The sequence below is a fragment of the Orbicella faveolata genome, unplaced genomic scaffold, assembly GCF_042242905.1.
Source record: "Orbicella faveolata isolate gen_17 unplaced genomic scaffold, um_ofav_v1 contig_12, whole genome shotgun sequence".
Taxonomy (NCBI): Eukaryota; Metazoa; Cnidaria; class Anthozoa; order Scleractinia; family Merulinidae; genus Orbicella; species Orbicella faveolata.
The window spans coordinates 1,757,998-1,774,602 of NW_028301539.1; the positions used below are offsets into that span (position 1 = coordinate 1,757,998).

At 46.3% G+C, this 16,605-nt stretch overlaps 2 protein-coding genes and 3 pseudogenes across 2 annotated transcripts; 3 read left to right on the top strand and 2 right to left on the bottom strand.

The window, feature by feature from the left end:
- Positions 1 to 1,598: 1,598 nt before the first annotated feature.
- LOC149116072 (uncharacterized) lies at positions 1,599 to 3,859 on the top strand. Its single transcript, XM_089281958.1, has one exon. It carries the CDS (start codon positions 1,700 to 1,702, stop codon positions 2,792 to 2,794), a length of 1,095 nt encoding a protein of 364 aa, XP_089138084.1. The 5' UTR covers positions 1,599 to 1,699; the 3' UTR covers positions 2,795 to 3,859.
- A 1,300-nt stretch (positions 3,860 to 5,159) lies between these two features.
- On the bottom strand, positions 5,160 to 7,594 carry LOC149116073 (uncharacterized). Its single transcript, XM_089281957.1, has one exon. It carries the CDS (start codon positions 6,763 to 6,765, stop codon positions 5,467 to 5,469), a length of 1,299 nt encoding a protein of 432 aa, XP_089138083.1. The 5' UTR covers positions 6,766 to 7,594; the 3' UTR covers positions 5,160 to 5,466.
- LOC149116074 (uncharacterized) lies at positions 7,591 to 8,605 on the top strand (annotated as a pseudogene).
- A 1,267-nt stretch (positions 8,606 to 9,872) lies between these two features.
- LOC149116075 (uncharacterized) lies at positions 9,873 to 11,629 on the top strand (annotated as a pseudogene).
- A 666-nt stretch (positions 11,630 to 12,295) lies between these two features.
- Positions 12,296 to 14,520, bottom strand: LOC149116076 (uncharacterized; annotated as a pseudogene).
- Between the last annotated feature and the right edge of the window lie 2,085 nt (positions 14,521 to 16,605).

The following is a 16,605-nucleotide window of genomic DNA, read 5'->3' on the forward strand; positions in this document are numbered from 1 at the left end:
ACTTCAAAGACACCGTCGTCCTGCCTCGGAGCAGGACAAAGTTTTGTCAGGCGTGAAATCTGAGAGATTTGTCAATTTACACACCATGATTTGAAGGAAAATGTCAATCAAGAAAATTTGATCTCTACTTTTAGTCGGACTATTTCAGTCCGAAGCCCGCCAAAATTAAATTTATATTTGCGCGGCAATCAACAATAAACATGGAAGATTCGTACTTCGGTATGCTCCATGACGATCCGTTCGTACAGTACAACTATTACGGTTCCCAAGTCTAAGTTAACGTTCCAGCTGCATCTCCAGGACCAAGCTCTGCTCAATTTGTACATCCGTATGTCCACCCGAGTCAGCCGAGTACAAGTACAAGTGCAAGTTTCACGACTACATGTAATCAAATTGAAAGCGCGCAAGCGATGGTGTTAATTTCCATGTGATTGACTCTTGTGGTCTACAAATATTTTGCTGTGATTCAGTGCGCCCACGCTTGACAAATTAAAAATTTGGCAGAGACAAATTTTGTCGAGATTTTTGGAAGGGCCAAACAAATTTTGTCAGTCCAGTGCGTCCGGACCCTTACTCAACTGATAATCGTAGTATTTGACCATTCCCTCGTCAAATTTCAATTTACCGGTTAGACGTATATTTTAGCATGCGCCACACGACTTGACCTATGATAGGTTGAAATAGACACAGAGCTGATAATTTCGAAATGTTCTAACCTCATTTGCTGTAAAAGGCAGGTCCAAAGCCGATTTGACGTGTTTCTCTCACCATTCGTCGTACATAAAGCAGAAGTTTGCTTTTGTTTACATAACGTCCGATGCACATCGCCAACTGTCAACTTATTTAATGGTCGAATACCATGAATCTGTGACCCTCTTTCGACACATACGATCACCACTGCATCTGAGTCAAAAACGGCGAAGTCATTTGTAGATAGTTGCTTGCTTTGCACTACACCAAAGTATTACGTTTGATGATCATGGTTTGAATTCTTGCTTGCAGCGGTTTCTTGTTCATCACGCAATGCTGTCATCCCATTTTAGGGGGTAGGGGTAGGACAATTTCTATCCTAATACTAATCCTAAGGCCCCGTAAGGCTTGGAACCACTGGGAGCACCCAGTCGTGTTGAGTAGGAAGAGATTAAATTAAGAAATGAAACGAATGAATAGTTTACCATTGCCCCTGTTTTTATCTCTTACTCGACCACCGCTACCTACATGCCCTGCGTAATACTGTAACGCTAAACTCATACCTAGGTCTTTTCGCGCTGTGCAATTATTTTTGGGGTAATTATTTTTTGAGGGTAGCCCACTGTATTACATGTAATACGGTGGGCTATCCTCGGGGAAATGGGTGGTGAACGCTTAATGGGGCTAGCCGCTTAAATAGAGGTTGATGTACCTTGAATATTTAATATTTCACTATCGGGTTGTAAATTTCTTGGTGAACATGGAGTCAATTCAAGACAATCACGATAGACGTGTATTTGAATTATCACTCGTCATGCACCTTCAATTTCAGACTGTTATCTGCCATCGCCCTTTTCAAAGCAAAGTTGTTACACACATATATAGTGAGGGTTCTGGCACAGCACTCACGCAACACAGTGCAAGCGTAACACAACTCCTCATCTGAAGATTCGGAGTAGTGTTACGCTTGCAGTGTGTTGCGTTCGCTTGTGACCAGAACCCTCACTATATGTGTGTGTGTGTGTGCTGTGCCAGAACTGCGTGTGTGCGCTGTGCCAGAACTGCGTGTGTGTGTGTGCTGTACCAGAACTGCGGCATGAGTGCTGTGCCAGAAATGTATGTGTGTGTAACGCAACAGCACAGCAGTAAAATTTGCCGAAATAGCGGGTCCATCGAAGCTGCAACGTCCGTAATCAAAATGCGCGGATGTGCCCTTCACTTGTATATACAAAAATGTGCCAGAATTTTTTTCGTATGGAACAAGTATATGCACAGTGTATACGCCGACATGGCTGCCGCAAGATATTCGTCCGATGTTCTGCAAATGTTCTACGGCCCAATACCGAGGGAGGAAAGAACAAACCTTCCCGAGCCGTTACAACCAGATTTTACCGCATTATACGACGGGTTCCAAATATCTCAAAACGATTTCCAAGAATGGCTCCGTGTGTGGAGAATGGTTATATCTGAAAGGAACCCAAACAATAAAGATCTTTTGAGGTTCGCAAGAGAAAACAAAGAAAAGATCACCGATGTGGTAGGACAAGAAACACAAACGCTAAACAGCGTAAAAGTAAGTTTCGGGTTACAAGTAAAGTTCTCAATAGAAAGAAACGATGAAACGCAATACATGGAGCATTATTTCAAAGACGATGAACCGCACGTTTTCAAAAAGAATGATGAGGACCTGATAAAACAAAAATTTGATGAATTCATTGAAACCGCAAAAGGAGAAATAGAGCACTGGCCTGAGAAAGGATCAGGATGGGTGGTTGAAAAGATACAGATCGCGTACGTGAATGTTGCACGCTATCAGCCGCTTCGCGGAGGGAGCTATTTGCCTCTTCCAGCCAAACTGGCAAAAAAGAAAGCAATAATCAATGTGCAAAACAAAGACAACGAATGCCTGAAGTGGGCAATCAGAGCCGCTTTATTCCCTCCAAAAGACGGAAAGAACCCGCAAAGACCGAGCAAATATCCGGTTAAAGACGGTATCAACTACGTTGGCATCGATTTCCCGACACCGGTAAATCAGATAGAAAAGCTCGAGGCACAAAACCCCAAACTCGCAATAAACGTATTTGGCTGGAAAACGATTGTGTGATCGTGCACCGGATAAGCGAAAAAAAATCGAATGTGCCGCGGATAAACCTGATAATAATCGAGTAAGGGAAAACTCAGCACTATTGTTACATAAAAAGAGAAAGCGCTTTGCTTTTCGATCAGAGCAAGAACAGAAACGCAAAGCACTTTTGTATGCTGTGCTTGACCGGTTTCTCGAGAGCAGACTTGCTACCGAATCACAAAAAATATTGCAACGGTGTGAATGGCAGGCCGACAAGGATTGAGATGCCGAAAGAAGGGGAAAACATCCTTTCCTTCCAAAACTTCAAAAAACAGATGAAGATGCCTTTCATTATTTACGCGGATTTTGAGGCAATTATCAGAAAGATTCTGGGCTGTGAGCGTGAGAGAATGCAAACAAGCTACACAGAGAAGACCGAAATGCACGAGGCATGCGGTTACTCTTACCTTGTCGTGAGAAGCGATGGAAAAGTGGTAGGTTCGAACACTCACAGGAGCGAAAACGCGGTGGGAAAGTTTTTAAGCGACATTCTGCAGGAAGAGGAGAAAATAAGAGAGAGTTTGGCCACACCAAAGCCCATTGATATGACGGCCGAAGACTGGGAAAAATTCAAAAACGCAAACGACTGCCACGTTTGTAACAAAAGTTTGATAAAAGACGAATTCTTAGACTCAATGCCCATCTGGAACCATGACACAGGGAGCTATTGCGGCCAAAGTCACAAAGGTTGTTATTACGCGGCGCTCAACAAAATAAAATTTGTTGGACCAAAAAGAGAAAGAAAAGAAAAAGACAAAATTGAAAAAAATTTGACAAAATTTGTTCTGCGCAGAACCTTTGATGAAGAAAAACTTCAGAGACGCGGTAAAGGACCATTGCCACATAACGGGCAGGTACCGCGGAGCCGCGCACAGCGAATGTAACAAGAAATTGCGAATTAACCCCAAGACGGACCCAATACCAGTTGTATTCCACAACCTGAGGGGCTACGACGCGCACCACTTGATGCAAGCGATGTCGAAGCTGGAGAAAGAGGTGAAATGCGTCGCCAACAACATGGAAAAATACATCACATTTTCGGTCGGAGGTCTGCGTTTCATCGACAGCTTGAACTTGATTCACTTGTAAGAGCGACACCGAAGGAGGCATTGAAAATAACATCAACGATTTCGAAAGGCAGCGACCTGCTTTTCAAAAAAGGGAGCTACCCTTACGAGTACATGGACTCAAGGGAAAGATTTAGCGAGAAGAGGCTTCCGGACAAAGAGAAGTTTTACAGCAAGCTGAACGACGAGCACATAACAGACGAAAAGTACGCGCACGCGCAGGCTGTCTGGGAGTATTTTGAATGCAAAACGCTGGGCGATTACCACGATCTTTACGTGAAAGCGGACGTCGCGCTGCTGGCGGATGTTTTTGAGAACTTCCGAAACCTGTGCCTTGAGAAGTACGGGTTGGATCCGGCGCATTATTACACGTCGCCAGGCCTCTCCTGGGATGCGCTCCTGAAAAAGACGGGGGTCGAGCTTGAGCTCTTCACAGACTACGAAATGCATCTCTTCGTGGAAAGGGGAATGCGGGGCGGAATCTCCATGGTGAGCAATAGGTACGCCAAGGCGAACAACCCGCAAGTAACGGGATACGACCCAAGCAAGCCAAAAAAATTCATCATCTATCTCGACGCAAACAACCTTTACGGATGGGCGATGTGCAAGCCCCTCCCGATAAGAGGTTTTAAATGGAAGCGTGACATGCCCACATTGGATGAAATCTTGAATAAGAAAGAGAACGATAAACATGGGTGGATTCTCGAGGTCGATCTCGAATACCCTGCAGAACTGCATGAGGAGCACAACAGCTATCCCCTGGCGCCGGAGAAAAAGGCCGTAAAAAAGGAGTGGATGTCGGACTACCAAAAGGGGTTGATGAAAGACCTGGATCTGAAACCCCCGGACAGCAATGAGCTGCTGCTAACGCTTCATGACAAAACGAACTACGTCGTGCATTACAGAAACTTGCAGTTTTATCTGAAGCACGGCATGAAACTGAAGCGTGTGCACAGGGTGCTGGAGTTCGAACAAGAACGCTGGATGGAGCCGTACATCCGGATGAACACAGAGTTCAGGAAGAAAGCGAAGAGCGACTTCGAAAAGAACTTTTACAAGCTCATGAACAACTCGGTTTTCGGCAAAACCATGGAAAACCTGCGCAACCGCGTTGACATAAAAATAGTGCGCAGCAACGAGACGGACAAAATAAGGAAATTGATCGCCAGCCCTTTGTACTCAAGGCATGTTTTATTTTCAAACGACATGGCAGGAATCGACATGCGAAAAAACAAGCTGCTTCTCAACAAGCCGGTCTACACGGGGATGACGATCCTCGACAACAGCAAGATCTTGATGTACGACTTCTTTTACAACGAGCTTAAAAAGAAGTACGGCTCGAAGTGCGAGCTCTTGTACACGGACACCGACAGCCTTCTGATTCTGATCGAAACAGAAGACGTCTACGAAGACATGAAAAACAACATGGACCTTTACGACACGAGCGACTACCCGAAGGAGCATCCTCTCCACTCAAACACGAACAAAAAGGTCTTGGGCAAGATGAAAGACGAGTGCGCCGGAACCCCTATCGCAGAGTATGTTGGTCTGCATGATGAACTTAGAGGATTGGAAGCCGAAGTTTCAAAGTTGCTCTGGGGGTAACTGTGTGTTCGGAGGAACAACCAGCAGCTCTTCACGAACAAAGCCGCGCTTGGGCCCGTCGCGCAGATAGTAGAGAATGGGTTGATCCGGTTTGGAAAAAGATCTTTCAATGCCGAAAACTTTCAAAGACCAGATCGGGTCTATGGCCCTTTTCACGCCCCCTTCAAGCTCGCCGGGCTGGTAGAGATAACGAACCTGGACAAGAGAGGGGAGGATTTTTTCGCGTTTCCCAACAGGCCTCGTGTAAGGTGTCGAAGGTCTCGCATAAACAGATTTTTCTTTGATGGTAACGGCGGATTTCCTGCCGATAAGGCTTGTGACCTCGTTGTTCAAAGCCGAAACAACTTCTGGAAGTCTTTTCACCCAGGCGGTGGACCGCTTGCCCTCAGGGAGAAGCATTTCCACGGCGTACTGGTGCCCGAACAATCGCTCCGCCAGGGTGCGGTTGAAACGTTCAACAATGGCCTGGTCGCGGTGAACGTCAACGCGCCCGCGCCGGATATATGTTTTGTGATTGTCCATCTCTTGCGTGACAGCGCCCATGAATTCGCGCCCGGGATCAACCTGCAGCATTTCAGGCCATTCGAGAGGCGAGCGCTTGTAAATCTTCTGAAAGGCCTGGGCGACCTCATCAGAATTTTTCGAAATCAGGGGTTCGGCCTCTTTGAAGCGGCTGGCCACGTCGACAACGGTGAGAGCATATTTGAAAACTTTACGGCTGCGAGGGAGCTTGTCGTGCGGCAGAAAAAGAAGGTCCGCCTGATGGACCTTGTTAAGTGTGGGAACGTCGAATTTCGGGCGGTTATAGAGTTTGAAGGCGTAGTCCGTGTTGGTGAAGTTCTGCTTGGCCTGCTCCTTTGTTTGCGCGTTGGTCGCGATCCAGTCGAGAAGTTGTGTCTGGTCTCGCGTGTATTTGGCGTAAGCCGCTTGGTAATCTTCGAGAGCTTTGTCGTGGCGCTTTTTTTCTTCAAGCGCGGCTTTGTCGCCCCCGCCAAGCGCCCTCGCAAGATAATTGCCGCCGATAAAAGCCGTGGCGTTCAACACAGCTCCGCCAATCATGATCGCGATGCTCGCCATTGTATATGTTGTAAATCTATTTTTAATTGTTCTCGTATGGCGGCGGTGGGGGTTCGTAAGGAGGAGGTGCAGCGCATTTCTCCGGTAATGGGAATTCCTCAGTATCAAGATCCTCAAAAGCGGAGTCTTGATCCTCAGAATCGGAGTCTTCACGGGTGACAACCTTAACACTCCAAACAAAATCAATGGCATCACAGGCATAATAGATCATATTTATTGCAAAAAGATACAGCGCAGCCGTTGTGAAGGCTTTTATGGCCAAATAAGAACGCGGCATTGCGTTATTATAATATTTTTTTTTAAACGCTGACGGGGAGGATTTTCTGGTCCTCACGATACCCTTTTAGCGCAATGCTGCCCGCCATGACGGCGGTGAACTTCACGTAATTCATCAGGCTGCTGCTGGGATCAGGAGTGAAATTCTCTTTCACAACCTTTCTTGCGACCCAGCCGATGCCCGCGGCTAATCCCGTGAGAGTTCCGGCATCAAGGAAGGTCTTGACAAGCTTGTTGTCGGACATGGTGCGTTCGATATAAGAAAAGAACGAAAGTTTAAAACAAAATTAATCTGTTTTTTTTTCCCGCTTGATCTTATTCCGATTTTTCTCCGCCATTATCGTCAAAGACTTCCTCTTCTTCTCCGGCATAAATGCCAAAGGCCTCCCACAAAATTTCGAATGCTTGGCTAAGAACAATTTTGCTAAAGTCGAGCAGCAAATACGTGACACCAAAAATGGCGGCGAAAGTGACAATCTTCTGTGAAGTGGTAAGTTCTGACATCGTGGGTATACATCACACGCAAAGGTTCAAAGCATTTTTTTAAATCCTCTCTGCCGTGTGTCTGCGAGCAGCACGCCGTGGAAAGGTGGTTGAAGCTCGTGAGATGGCTTTACGTGGGCACCAACACGCTCATAATCCTCGACGACTGCGCGGCCTCCAAAGACGTGAAAGGGCGTACAGGCGAGCTGGTGAATCTCGCCTTTTCTGCCCGGCATATGGGCATCAGCGTTTGGGCGCTGACCGAGAAGTTGACCGGCATAACATCTTCCTTCCGGGAGAACGTGGCGGCGACCGTCCTCTTTTACACCCCCTCGGCCAGGACAACGAAAGCCATCTTCGATGATTACGCCGGCGAGCTCTCCCCGGATGAGTACAGAGGATTGATTTCAAAGCTGAAAGAGCGAAAGTTCTCTTATCTTGTGTTCGCGCTTCGCCACCCGTACGGGGTAAAGTTGTTTTGAATAAAAAAATGAAAGTTGTATATAGCCTTGCACAATGGCTGGAGAAGACGCCGCGTTAGCAGACGTTATGAACCTTCTTCAAACCGAGCCCGAGCCGTCGAGTGGTCCCGCAGGTGGCCTTGTTTCAACCGCCCCCGGACCTGACATTCCTGCTCTTCGCGAGCAGCTGGCCGTGCTCGTGTCCACAGACAAAGCCAAAGAGGCCATCGGAGTGCAGCTAACCCACGAGCAGGTGAAGCGCCTGAGCGACAGAGGTCGAGATATTCACCAAACGCTACCAGACATACGTGGGTTCAAAGACAACGGAAAGCCTGATCGACAGCTTTATTTTTCTTGCAACCAAAGTGGTCGGAATGACCGTCAAAATCAAAGACATCGAGGCTTACCAAAAAGAACTCAGAAACGACTACCTCTTGAACAAAGAGCTCTCCAATCTGGCCGGCAACCTTGCTTTGAAGTGTGGCCGGTTTCTTGCTGCGGCCAACGCAGTGTTCATCACCACGAAACATGTTGATTTCAGTCCACAGTTGCCGGAGCAGAGCCACCCTTCTCGTGATGAACACGGCTATCCGCTTGAGGGCATTGATGAAGTACCCGGCTCAGCAACTGCAGAATAACTGGCCAGCATTCATTAACAACTGCTGAGGGCTTGCTGACAAATTGTTAACAATTAAACTTTTTTCATTTGCTTAGAATACAGCTCGTTTCAGAATGTCAACCGAACAATCTGAGAGCGCGCCTGCCGTCACTGCGCCTCAGGTCGAGACTAAGACAGCACCCGCCGGCGATATCACACAGCAAGCGACAACTCCGACTGCAACCACGCAGCCGTAAAAAACCCCAAGCGTGTGGCTGCTGGAAAAATGGTTGCTGAAAGAACGCGGCTGGCCCGGGAAGAACAGAAGAAAGCGGCCGAGGCTTATCACGCGGAAAATGAAGCGAAAGCCGCCACAGAGGCCCCTGAGCCAGCCCCGACTACAGAAGGTGTAAACCCAAAGAGCGAAAGCCCAAAAAGCGGCGGCCTCAGCGCCAACCAATGGATCGCTATTGGCAGCATATGCGTTTCACTGTTCGGGATCTATTACAATCGTGAAGAGCTCAAGGCAATGGCCAAGCCCGTGTGCGACAAATTCAAAACGCCGGAGCCCGCGAGTGTCGAGCGCAGCCAGAACCTGCTCGCGCGACACGGCCAAGAGGATTTAAAAAAATGCTTTGAACCTTTGCGTGTGATGTATACCCACGATGTCAGAACTTACCACTTCACAGAAGATTGTCACTTTCGCCGCCATTTTTGGTGTCACGTATTTGCTGCTCGACTTTAGCAAAATTGTTCTTAGCCAAGCATTCGAAATTTTGTGGGAGGCCTTTGGCATTTATGCCGGAGAAGAAGAGGAAGTCTTTGACGATAATGGCGGAGAAAAATCGGAATAAGATCAAGCGGGAAAAAAAACAGATTAATTTTGTTTTAAACTTTCGTTCTTTTCTTATATCGAACGCACCATGTCCGACAACAAGCTTGTCAAGACCTTCCTTGATGCCGAAACTCTCACGGGATTAGCCGCGGGCATCGGCTGGGTCGCAAGAAAGGTTGTGAAAGAGAATTTCACTCCTGATCCCAGCAGCAGCCTGATGAATTACGTGAAGTTCACCGCCGTCATGGCGGGCAGCATTGCGCTAAAAGGGTATCGTGAGGACCAGAAAATCCTCCCCGTCAGCGTTTAAAAAAATATATTATAATAACGCAATGCCGCGTTCTTATTTGGCCATAAAAGCCTTCACAACGGCTGCGCTGTACTTTTTTGCAATAAATATGATCTATTATGCCTGTGATGCCATTGATTTTGTTTGGAGTGTTAAGGTTGTCACCCGTGAAGACTCCGATTCTGAGGATCAAGACTCCGCTTTTGAGGATCTTGATACTGAGGAATTCCCATTACCGGAGAAATGCGCTGCACCTCCTCCTTACGAACCCCCACCGCCGCCATACGAGAACAATTAAAAATAGATTTACAAAATATACAATGGCGAGCATCGCGATCATGATTGGCGGAGCTGTGTTGAACGCCACGGCTTTTATCGGCGGCAATTATCTTGCGAGGGCGCTTGGCGGGGGCGACAAAGCCGCGCTTGAAGAAAAAAAGCGCCACGACAAAGCTCTCGAAGATTACCAAGCGGCTTACGCCAAATACACGCGAGACCAGACACAACTTCTCGACTGGATCGCGACCAACGCGCAAACAAAGGAGCAGGCCAAGCAGAACTTCACCAACACGGACTACGCCTTCAAACTCTATAACCGCCCGAAATTCGACGTTCCCACACTTAACAAGGTCCATCAGGCGGACCTTCTTTTTCTGCCGCACGACAAGCTCCCTCGCAGCCGTAAAGTTTTCAAATATGCTCTCACCGTTGTCGACGTGGCCAGCCGCTTCAAAGAGGCCGAACCCCTGATTTCGAAAAATTCTGATGAGGTCGCCCAGGCCTTTCAGAAGATTTACAAGCGCTCGCCTCTCGAATGGCCTGAAATGCTGCAGGTTGATCCCGGGCGCGAATTCATGGGCGCTGTCACGCAAGAGATTGACAATCACAAAACATATATCCGGCGCGGGCGCGTTGACGTTCACCGCGACCAGGCCATTGTTGAACGTTTCAACCGCACCCTGGCGGAGCGATTGTTCGGGCACCAGTACGCCGTGGAAATGCTTCTCCCTGAGGGCAAGCGGTCCACCGCCTGGGTGAAAAGACTTCCAGAAGTTGTTTCGGCTTTGAACAACGAGGTCACAAGCCTTATCGGCAGGAAATCCGCCGTTACCATCAAAGAAAAATCTGTTTATGCGAGACCTTCGACACCTTACACGAGGCCTGTTGGGAAACGCGAAAAAATCCTCCCCTCTCTTGTCCAGGTTCGTTATCTCTACCAGCCCGGCGAGCTTGAAGGGGGCGTGAAAAGGGCCATAGACCCGATCTGGTCTTTGAAAGTTTTCGGCATTGAAAGATCTTTTTCCAAACCGGATCAACCCATTCTCTACTATCTGCGCGACGGGCCCAAGCGCGGCTTTGTTCGTGAAGAGCTGCTGGTTGTTCCTCCGAACACACAGTTACCCCCAGAGCAACTTTGAAACTTCGGCTTCCAATCCTCTAAGTTCATCATGCAGACCAACATACTCTGCGATAGGGGTTCCGGCGCACTCGTCTTTCATCTTGCCCAAGACCTTTTTGTTCGTGTTTGAGTGGAGAGGATGCTCCTTCGGGTAGTCGCTCGTGTCGTAAAGGTCCATGTTGTTTTTCATGTCTTCGTAGACGTCTTCTGTTTCGATCAGAATCAGAAGGCTGTCGGTGTCCGTGTACAAGAGCTCGCACTTCGAGCCGTACTTCTTTTTAAGCTCGTTGTAAAAGAAGTCGTACATCAAGATCTTGCTGTTGTCGAGGATCGTCATCCCCGTGTAGACCGGCTTGTTGAGAAGCAGCTTGTTTTTTCGCATGTCGATTCCTGCCATGTCGTTTGAAAATAAAACATGCCTTGAGTACAAAGGGCTGGCGATCAATTTCCTTATTTTGTCCGTCTCGTTGCTGCGCACTATTTTTATGTCAACGCGGTTGCGCAGGTTTTCCATGGTTTTGCCGAAAACCGAGTTGTTCATGAGCTTGTAAAAGTTCTTTTCGAAGTCGCTCTTCGCTTTCTTCCTGAACTCTGTGTTCATCCGGATGTACGGCTCCATCCAGCGTTCTTGTTCGAACTCCAGCACCCTGTGCACACGCTTCAGTTTCATGCCGTGCTTCAGATAAAACTGCAAGTTTCTGTAATGCACGACGTAGTTCGTTTTGTCATGAAGCGTTAGCAGCAGCTCATTGCTGTCCGGGGGTTTCAGATCCAGGTCTTTCATCAACCCCTTTTGGTAGTCCGACATCCACTCCTTTTTTACGGCCTTTTTCTCCGGCGCCAGGGGATAGCTGTTGTGCTCCTCATGCAGTTCTGCAGGGTATTCGAGATCGACCTCGAGAATCCACCCATGTTTATCGTTCTCTTTCTTATTCAAGATTTCATCCAATGTGGGCATGTCACGCTTCCATTTAAAACCTCTTATCGGGAGGGGCTTGCACATCGCCCATCCGTAAAGGTTGTTTGCGTCGAGATAGATGATGAATTTTTTTGGCTTGCTTGGGTCGTATCCCGTTACTTGCGGGTTGTTCGCCTTGGCGTACCTATTGCTCACCATGGAGATTCCGCCCCGCATTCCCCTTTCCACGAAGAGATGCATTTCGTAGTCTGTGAAGAGCTCAAGCTCGACCCCCGTCTTTTTCAGGAGCGCATCCCAGGAGAGGCCTGGCGACGTGTAATAATGCGCCGGATCCAACCCGTACTTCTCAAGGCACAGGTTTCGGAAGTTCTCAAAAACATCCGCCAGCAGCGCGACGTCCGCTTTCACGTAAAGATCGTGGTAATCGCCCAGCGTTTTGCATTCAAAATACTCCCAGACAGCCTGCGCGTGCGCGTACTTTTCGTCTGTTATGTGCTCGTCGTTCAGCTTGCTGTAAAACTTCTCTTTGTCCGGAAGCCTCTTCTCGCTAAATCTTTCCCTTGAGTCCATGTACTCGTAAGGGTAGCTCCCTTTTTTGAAAAGCAGGTCGCTGCCTTTCGAAATCGTTGATGTTATTTTCAATGCCTCCTTCGGTGTCGCTCTTACAAGTGAATCAAGTTCAAGCTGTCGATGAAACGCAGACCTCCGACCGAAAATGTGATGTATTTTTCCATGTTGTTGGCGACGCATTTCACCTCTTTCTCCAGCTTCGACATCGCTTGCATCAAGTGGTGCGCGTCGTAGCCCCTCAGGTTGTGGAATACAACTGGTATTGGGTCCGTCTTGGGGTTAATTCGCAATTTCTTGTTACATTCGCTGTGCGCGGCTCCGCGGTACCTGCCCGTTATGTGGCAATGGTCCTTTACCGCGTCTCTGAAGTTTTTCTTCATCAAAGGTTCTGCGCAGAACAAATTTTGTCAAATTTTTTTCAATTTTGTCTTTTTCTTTTCTTTCTCTTTTTGGTCCAACAAATTTTATTTTGTTGAGCGCCGCGTAATAACAACCTTTGTGACTTTGGCCGCAATAGCTCCCTGTGTCATGGTTCCAGATGGGCATTGAGTCTAAGAATTCGTCTTTTATCAAACTTTTGTTACAAACGTGGCAGTCGTTTGCGTTTTTGAATTTTTCCCAGTCTTCGGCCGTCATATCAATGGGCTTTGGTGTGGCCAAACTCTCTCTTATTTTCTCCTCTTCCTGCAGAATGTCGCTTAAAAACTTTCCCACCGCGTTTTCGCCCCTGTGAGTGTTCGAACCTACCACTTTCCATCGCTTCTCACAACAAGGTAAGAGTAACCGCATGCCTCGTGCATTTCGGTCTTCTCTGTGTAGCTTGTTTCCATTCTCTCACGCTCACAGCCCAGAATCTTTCTGATAATTGCCTCAAAATCCGCGTAAATAATGAAAGGCATCTTCATCTGTTTTTTGAAGTTTTGGAAGGAAAGGATGTTTTCCCCTTCTTTCGGCATCTCAATCCTTGTCGGCCTGCCATTCACACCGTTGCAATATTTTTTGTGATTCGCTAGCAAGTCTGCACTTGGGAAACCGGTCAAACACAGCATACAATAGTGTTTTGCGTTTCTGTTCTTGCTCTGATCGAATAGCAAAGCGCTTTCTCTTTTTACGTAACAGTAGTGCTGAATTTCCCCTGACTCGATTAGCATCAGGTTTATCCGCGGCACATTCGCTTGTTTTTTGCTTATCTGGTGCACGATCACACAATCGTTTTCCCAGCCAAATACGTTTATTGCGAGTTTGGGGTTTTGTGCCTCGAGCTTTTCTATCTGTTTTACCGGTGTAGGGAAATCGATGCCTGCGTAGTTGATACCGTCATTGACCGGATATTTGCTTGGCCTTTGCGGATCTTTCCCGTTTTTCGGAGGGAATAAAGCGGCTCTGAGTGCCCACTTCAAACATTCGTTGTCCCTGTGTTTCACATTGATTATTGCCTTCTTTTTCGCCAGTTTGGCAGGAAGAGGCAAATAGCTCCCTCCGCGAAGTGGCTGATAGCGTGCAACATTCACGTACGCGATCTGTATCCTTTCAACCGCCCATCCTGATCCCATCTCGGACCAGTGTTCAATTTTTCCTTTTGCGTTTTCAATGAATTCATCAAATTTTTGTTTTATCTTTTCCTCGTCGTTCCTTCCGAAAACATGCGGTTCATCTTCTTTGAAATAATGCTCCATGAATTGCGTTTCATCGTTTCTTTCTATTGAGAACTTTACTTGTAACCCGAAACTTACTTTAACGTTGTTTAACCTTTGGGTTTCTTGTTCAACCACATCGGTGATCTTTTCTTTGTTTTCTCTTGCGAACCTCAAAAGATCTTTATTGTTTGGGTTCCTTTCAGATATAACCATTCTCCACACACGGAGCCATTCTTGGAAATCGTTTTGAGATATTTGGAACCCGTCGTATAATGCGGTAAAATCTGGTTGTAACGGCTCGGGAAGGTTTGTTCTTTCCTCCCTCGGTATTGGGCCGTAGAACATTTGCAGAACATCGGACGAATATCTTGCGGCAGCCATGACGGCGTAGTATACACTGTGCATGCAATTCTCCAATAGGAAAAATTTTGTGGCGCAATTTTGTATAAACTAGTGAAGGGCACATCCGCGCATATTGATTACGGACGTTGCAGCTTCTCTGGACCCGCTACTTCACCTAATTTTACTGCTGTGCTGTTGCGTTACATACACACACATTTCTGGCGCAGCACTCACGGAACACTGTGTCCTTGTCGAAAATTGGTTGTCGAAAATTTAGTTTCGACAACTGCCGTTCTCGCACACACACATATATAGTGAGGGTTCTGGTCGCAAGCGAACGCACACAGTGCAAGCGTAACGCAACTCCGAATCTTCAGATGAGGAGTTGCGTTACGCTTGCACTGTGTGCATGAGCGCTGCGCCAGAACCCTCACTAAAAATGTGTGTTTGTTAAATTTTGGGTGGCCGCTTAATAGGGATAAAGGCGATAATGAAACCCTTATCGGAACGACCAAATGGTGGCCGCGGAGGTAACCGGACCGGTCAATGGGTGTTTTATTTACAATATTTCACTGACAATAATTTTGGACTGTATTGACACCAGTCCTCTATTTTCTGTTACAAACATACCAATGCCTCGCCACTAAGCAAGCAAAAATACGCCAAATAAAATGGCACGGCCAGGGTTTGTTTACTAACGTAATTACTAATTAAATTTAGTCTGTTTTTCTCACGAATTAGGCACGTTGTGATTTCCTATTTATATTTCAGCTAGTTCTTGCTTCATTGATCCATAATTTGTTTATGGCGATTTTTTTAAAATTATAGTGAGTACAGGCACTAGCTTTATCAGCTGTTTTCTGAAACATCAGAACGTACAACAAACGTGACTTGGACCGAGGCCACGCACACTATAGAATACGATTATTTAAATATACACATATTATTATATATATGAACAAACAGATGAACAATGATTAAATTGTTTCACTTATCCTGAGAGTGCTCTATACAAAATAGATCAAAATGTGCAGCATATGCCGTGACAGCATTGCGTGACGAACAAATAACGGCTGTAATGTTGTGCTGCACCGACACGCTCATCAGCAATGGTCAGCAATCGATCGAACGTAATATTCTGGCGCAGTGCAAAGCAAGCAGCTATCTCAAAATGACTCAGCCGTTTTTTACTTAGATGCAGTGATGTTCATATACGCAGAAAGATGGTCGAAGATTCATGGTATTCGACTAATAATAGGTTGACAGTAGGCGATGTACATCGGACGTTAACCTTGTGTAAACAAAAGCAAACTTCTGCTTTACGTACGACAAATGGTGAGAGATCGACTAGAAACACGTCAAATCGGCTTTGGACCAGCCTTTTACTACAAATAAGGTTAGAACATTATCGAAATTTTCAGCTCTGTGTCTATTTCAACTTATTATAGGTCAAGTCATGTCGCGCATGCTAAAATATACGTCTGACCCGTAAATTGAAATTTGACGACGGATGGTCAAATATTTGCATGTTTGACGTACTTTGAAAAGCTCTCGCGTCGCTCACAATCATTTGCCCAAATAAATTTTCACAGGAATCTGTAGACTATCCTTCTGCAATTCAACCACGAGAAGCTTAATCCATTTGAAGGTTTCGCACATGGTGAAAATTTATTATATTCACGAAGTACTTTTAAGTGAATGAAATACATGTCTTCGAAATTTACTTATTTTGCACCAAAAAAGGCAAGGCTACATTCCCTAAAATCAACCCAGTACACATTTAAACATTGCAAAAAAATATTTGAGTGTTTTAAAGACGGAAGGATGGTGTGGTTTTGCAAGCGAGGCTCTCAAACTTGTTTAATAAAATGGTGCGTCAAATGGCGATTTTAACGGAATTTGGGAATTTGCATATTTCTTTGAAATAAAATGATATCTTATCCAGTAGTTTTTGTCATGCCCTAGCCTATCTACCATAAGAATATGAGCGAAATCGAATTTTCGACTCTTGCCGCGAAATTAAGAATTTGTCTGATTTTTACAGGCAGGCACTCTTAATACGTTTCGAGTTTCCACTCTTCAAACTGTCGTCCGCCCTGTCACCTTTGAGTGACCAGAGAACAAGGCTGAAATTCAGGCTAATACGGCATTCTATATTAATAATCAAAACGAGAGTTTTGTTTCTGTTTTTCCAAGAAAACGTCACGATCTTGTTAGGTTAGCAATTTTCGT

Bases quoted from the DNA above. Each gene is read 5' to 3' on its own strand.
- LOC149116072 (XM_089281958.1), top strand. From the start codon at position 1,700: ATGTGTGTGTGTGTGTGCTGTGCCAGAACTGCGTGTGTGCGCTGTGCC.
- LOC149116073 (XM_089281957.1), bottom strand. From the start codon at position 6,765: ATGCCTGTGATGCCATTGATTTTGTTTGGAGTGTTAAGGTTGTCACCC.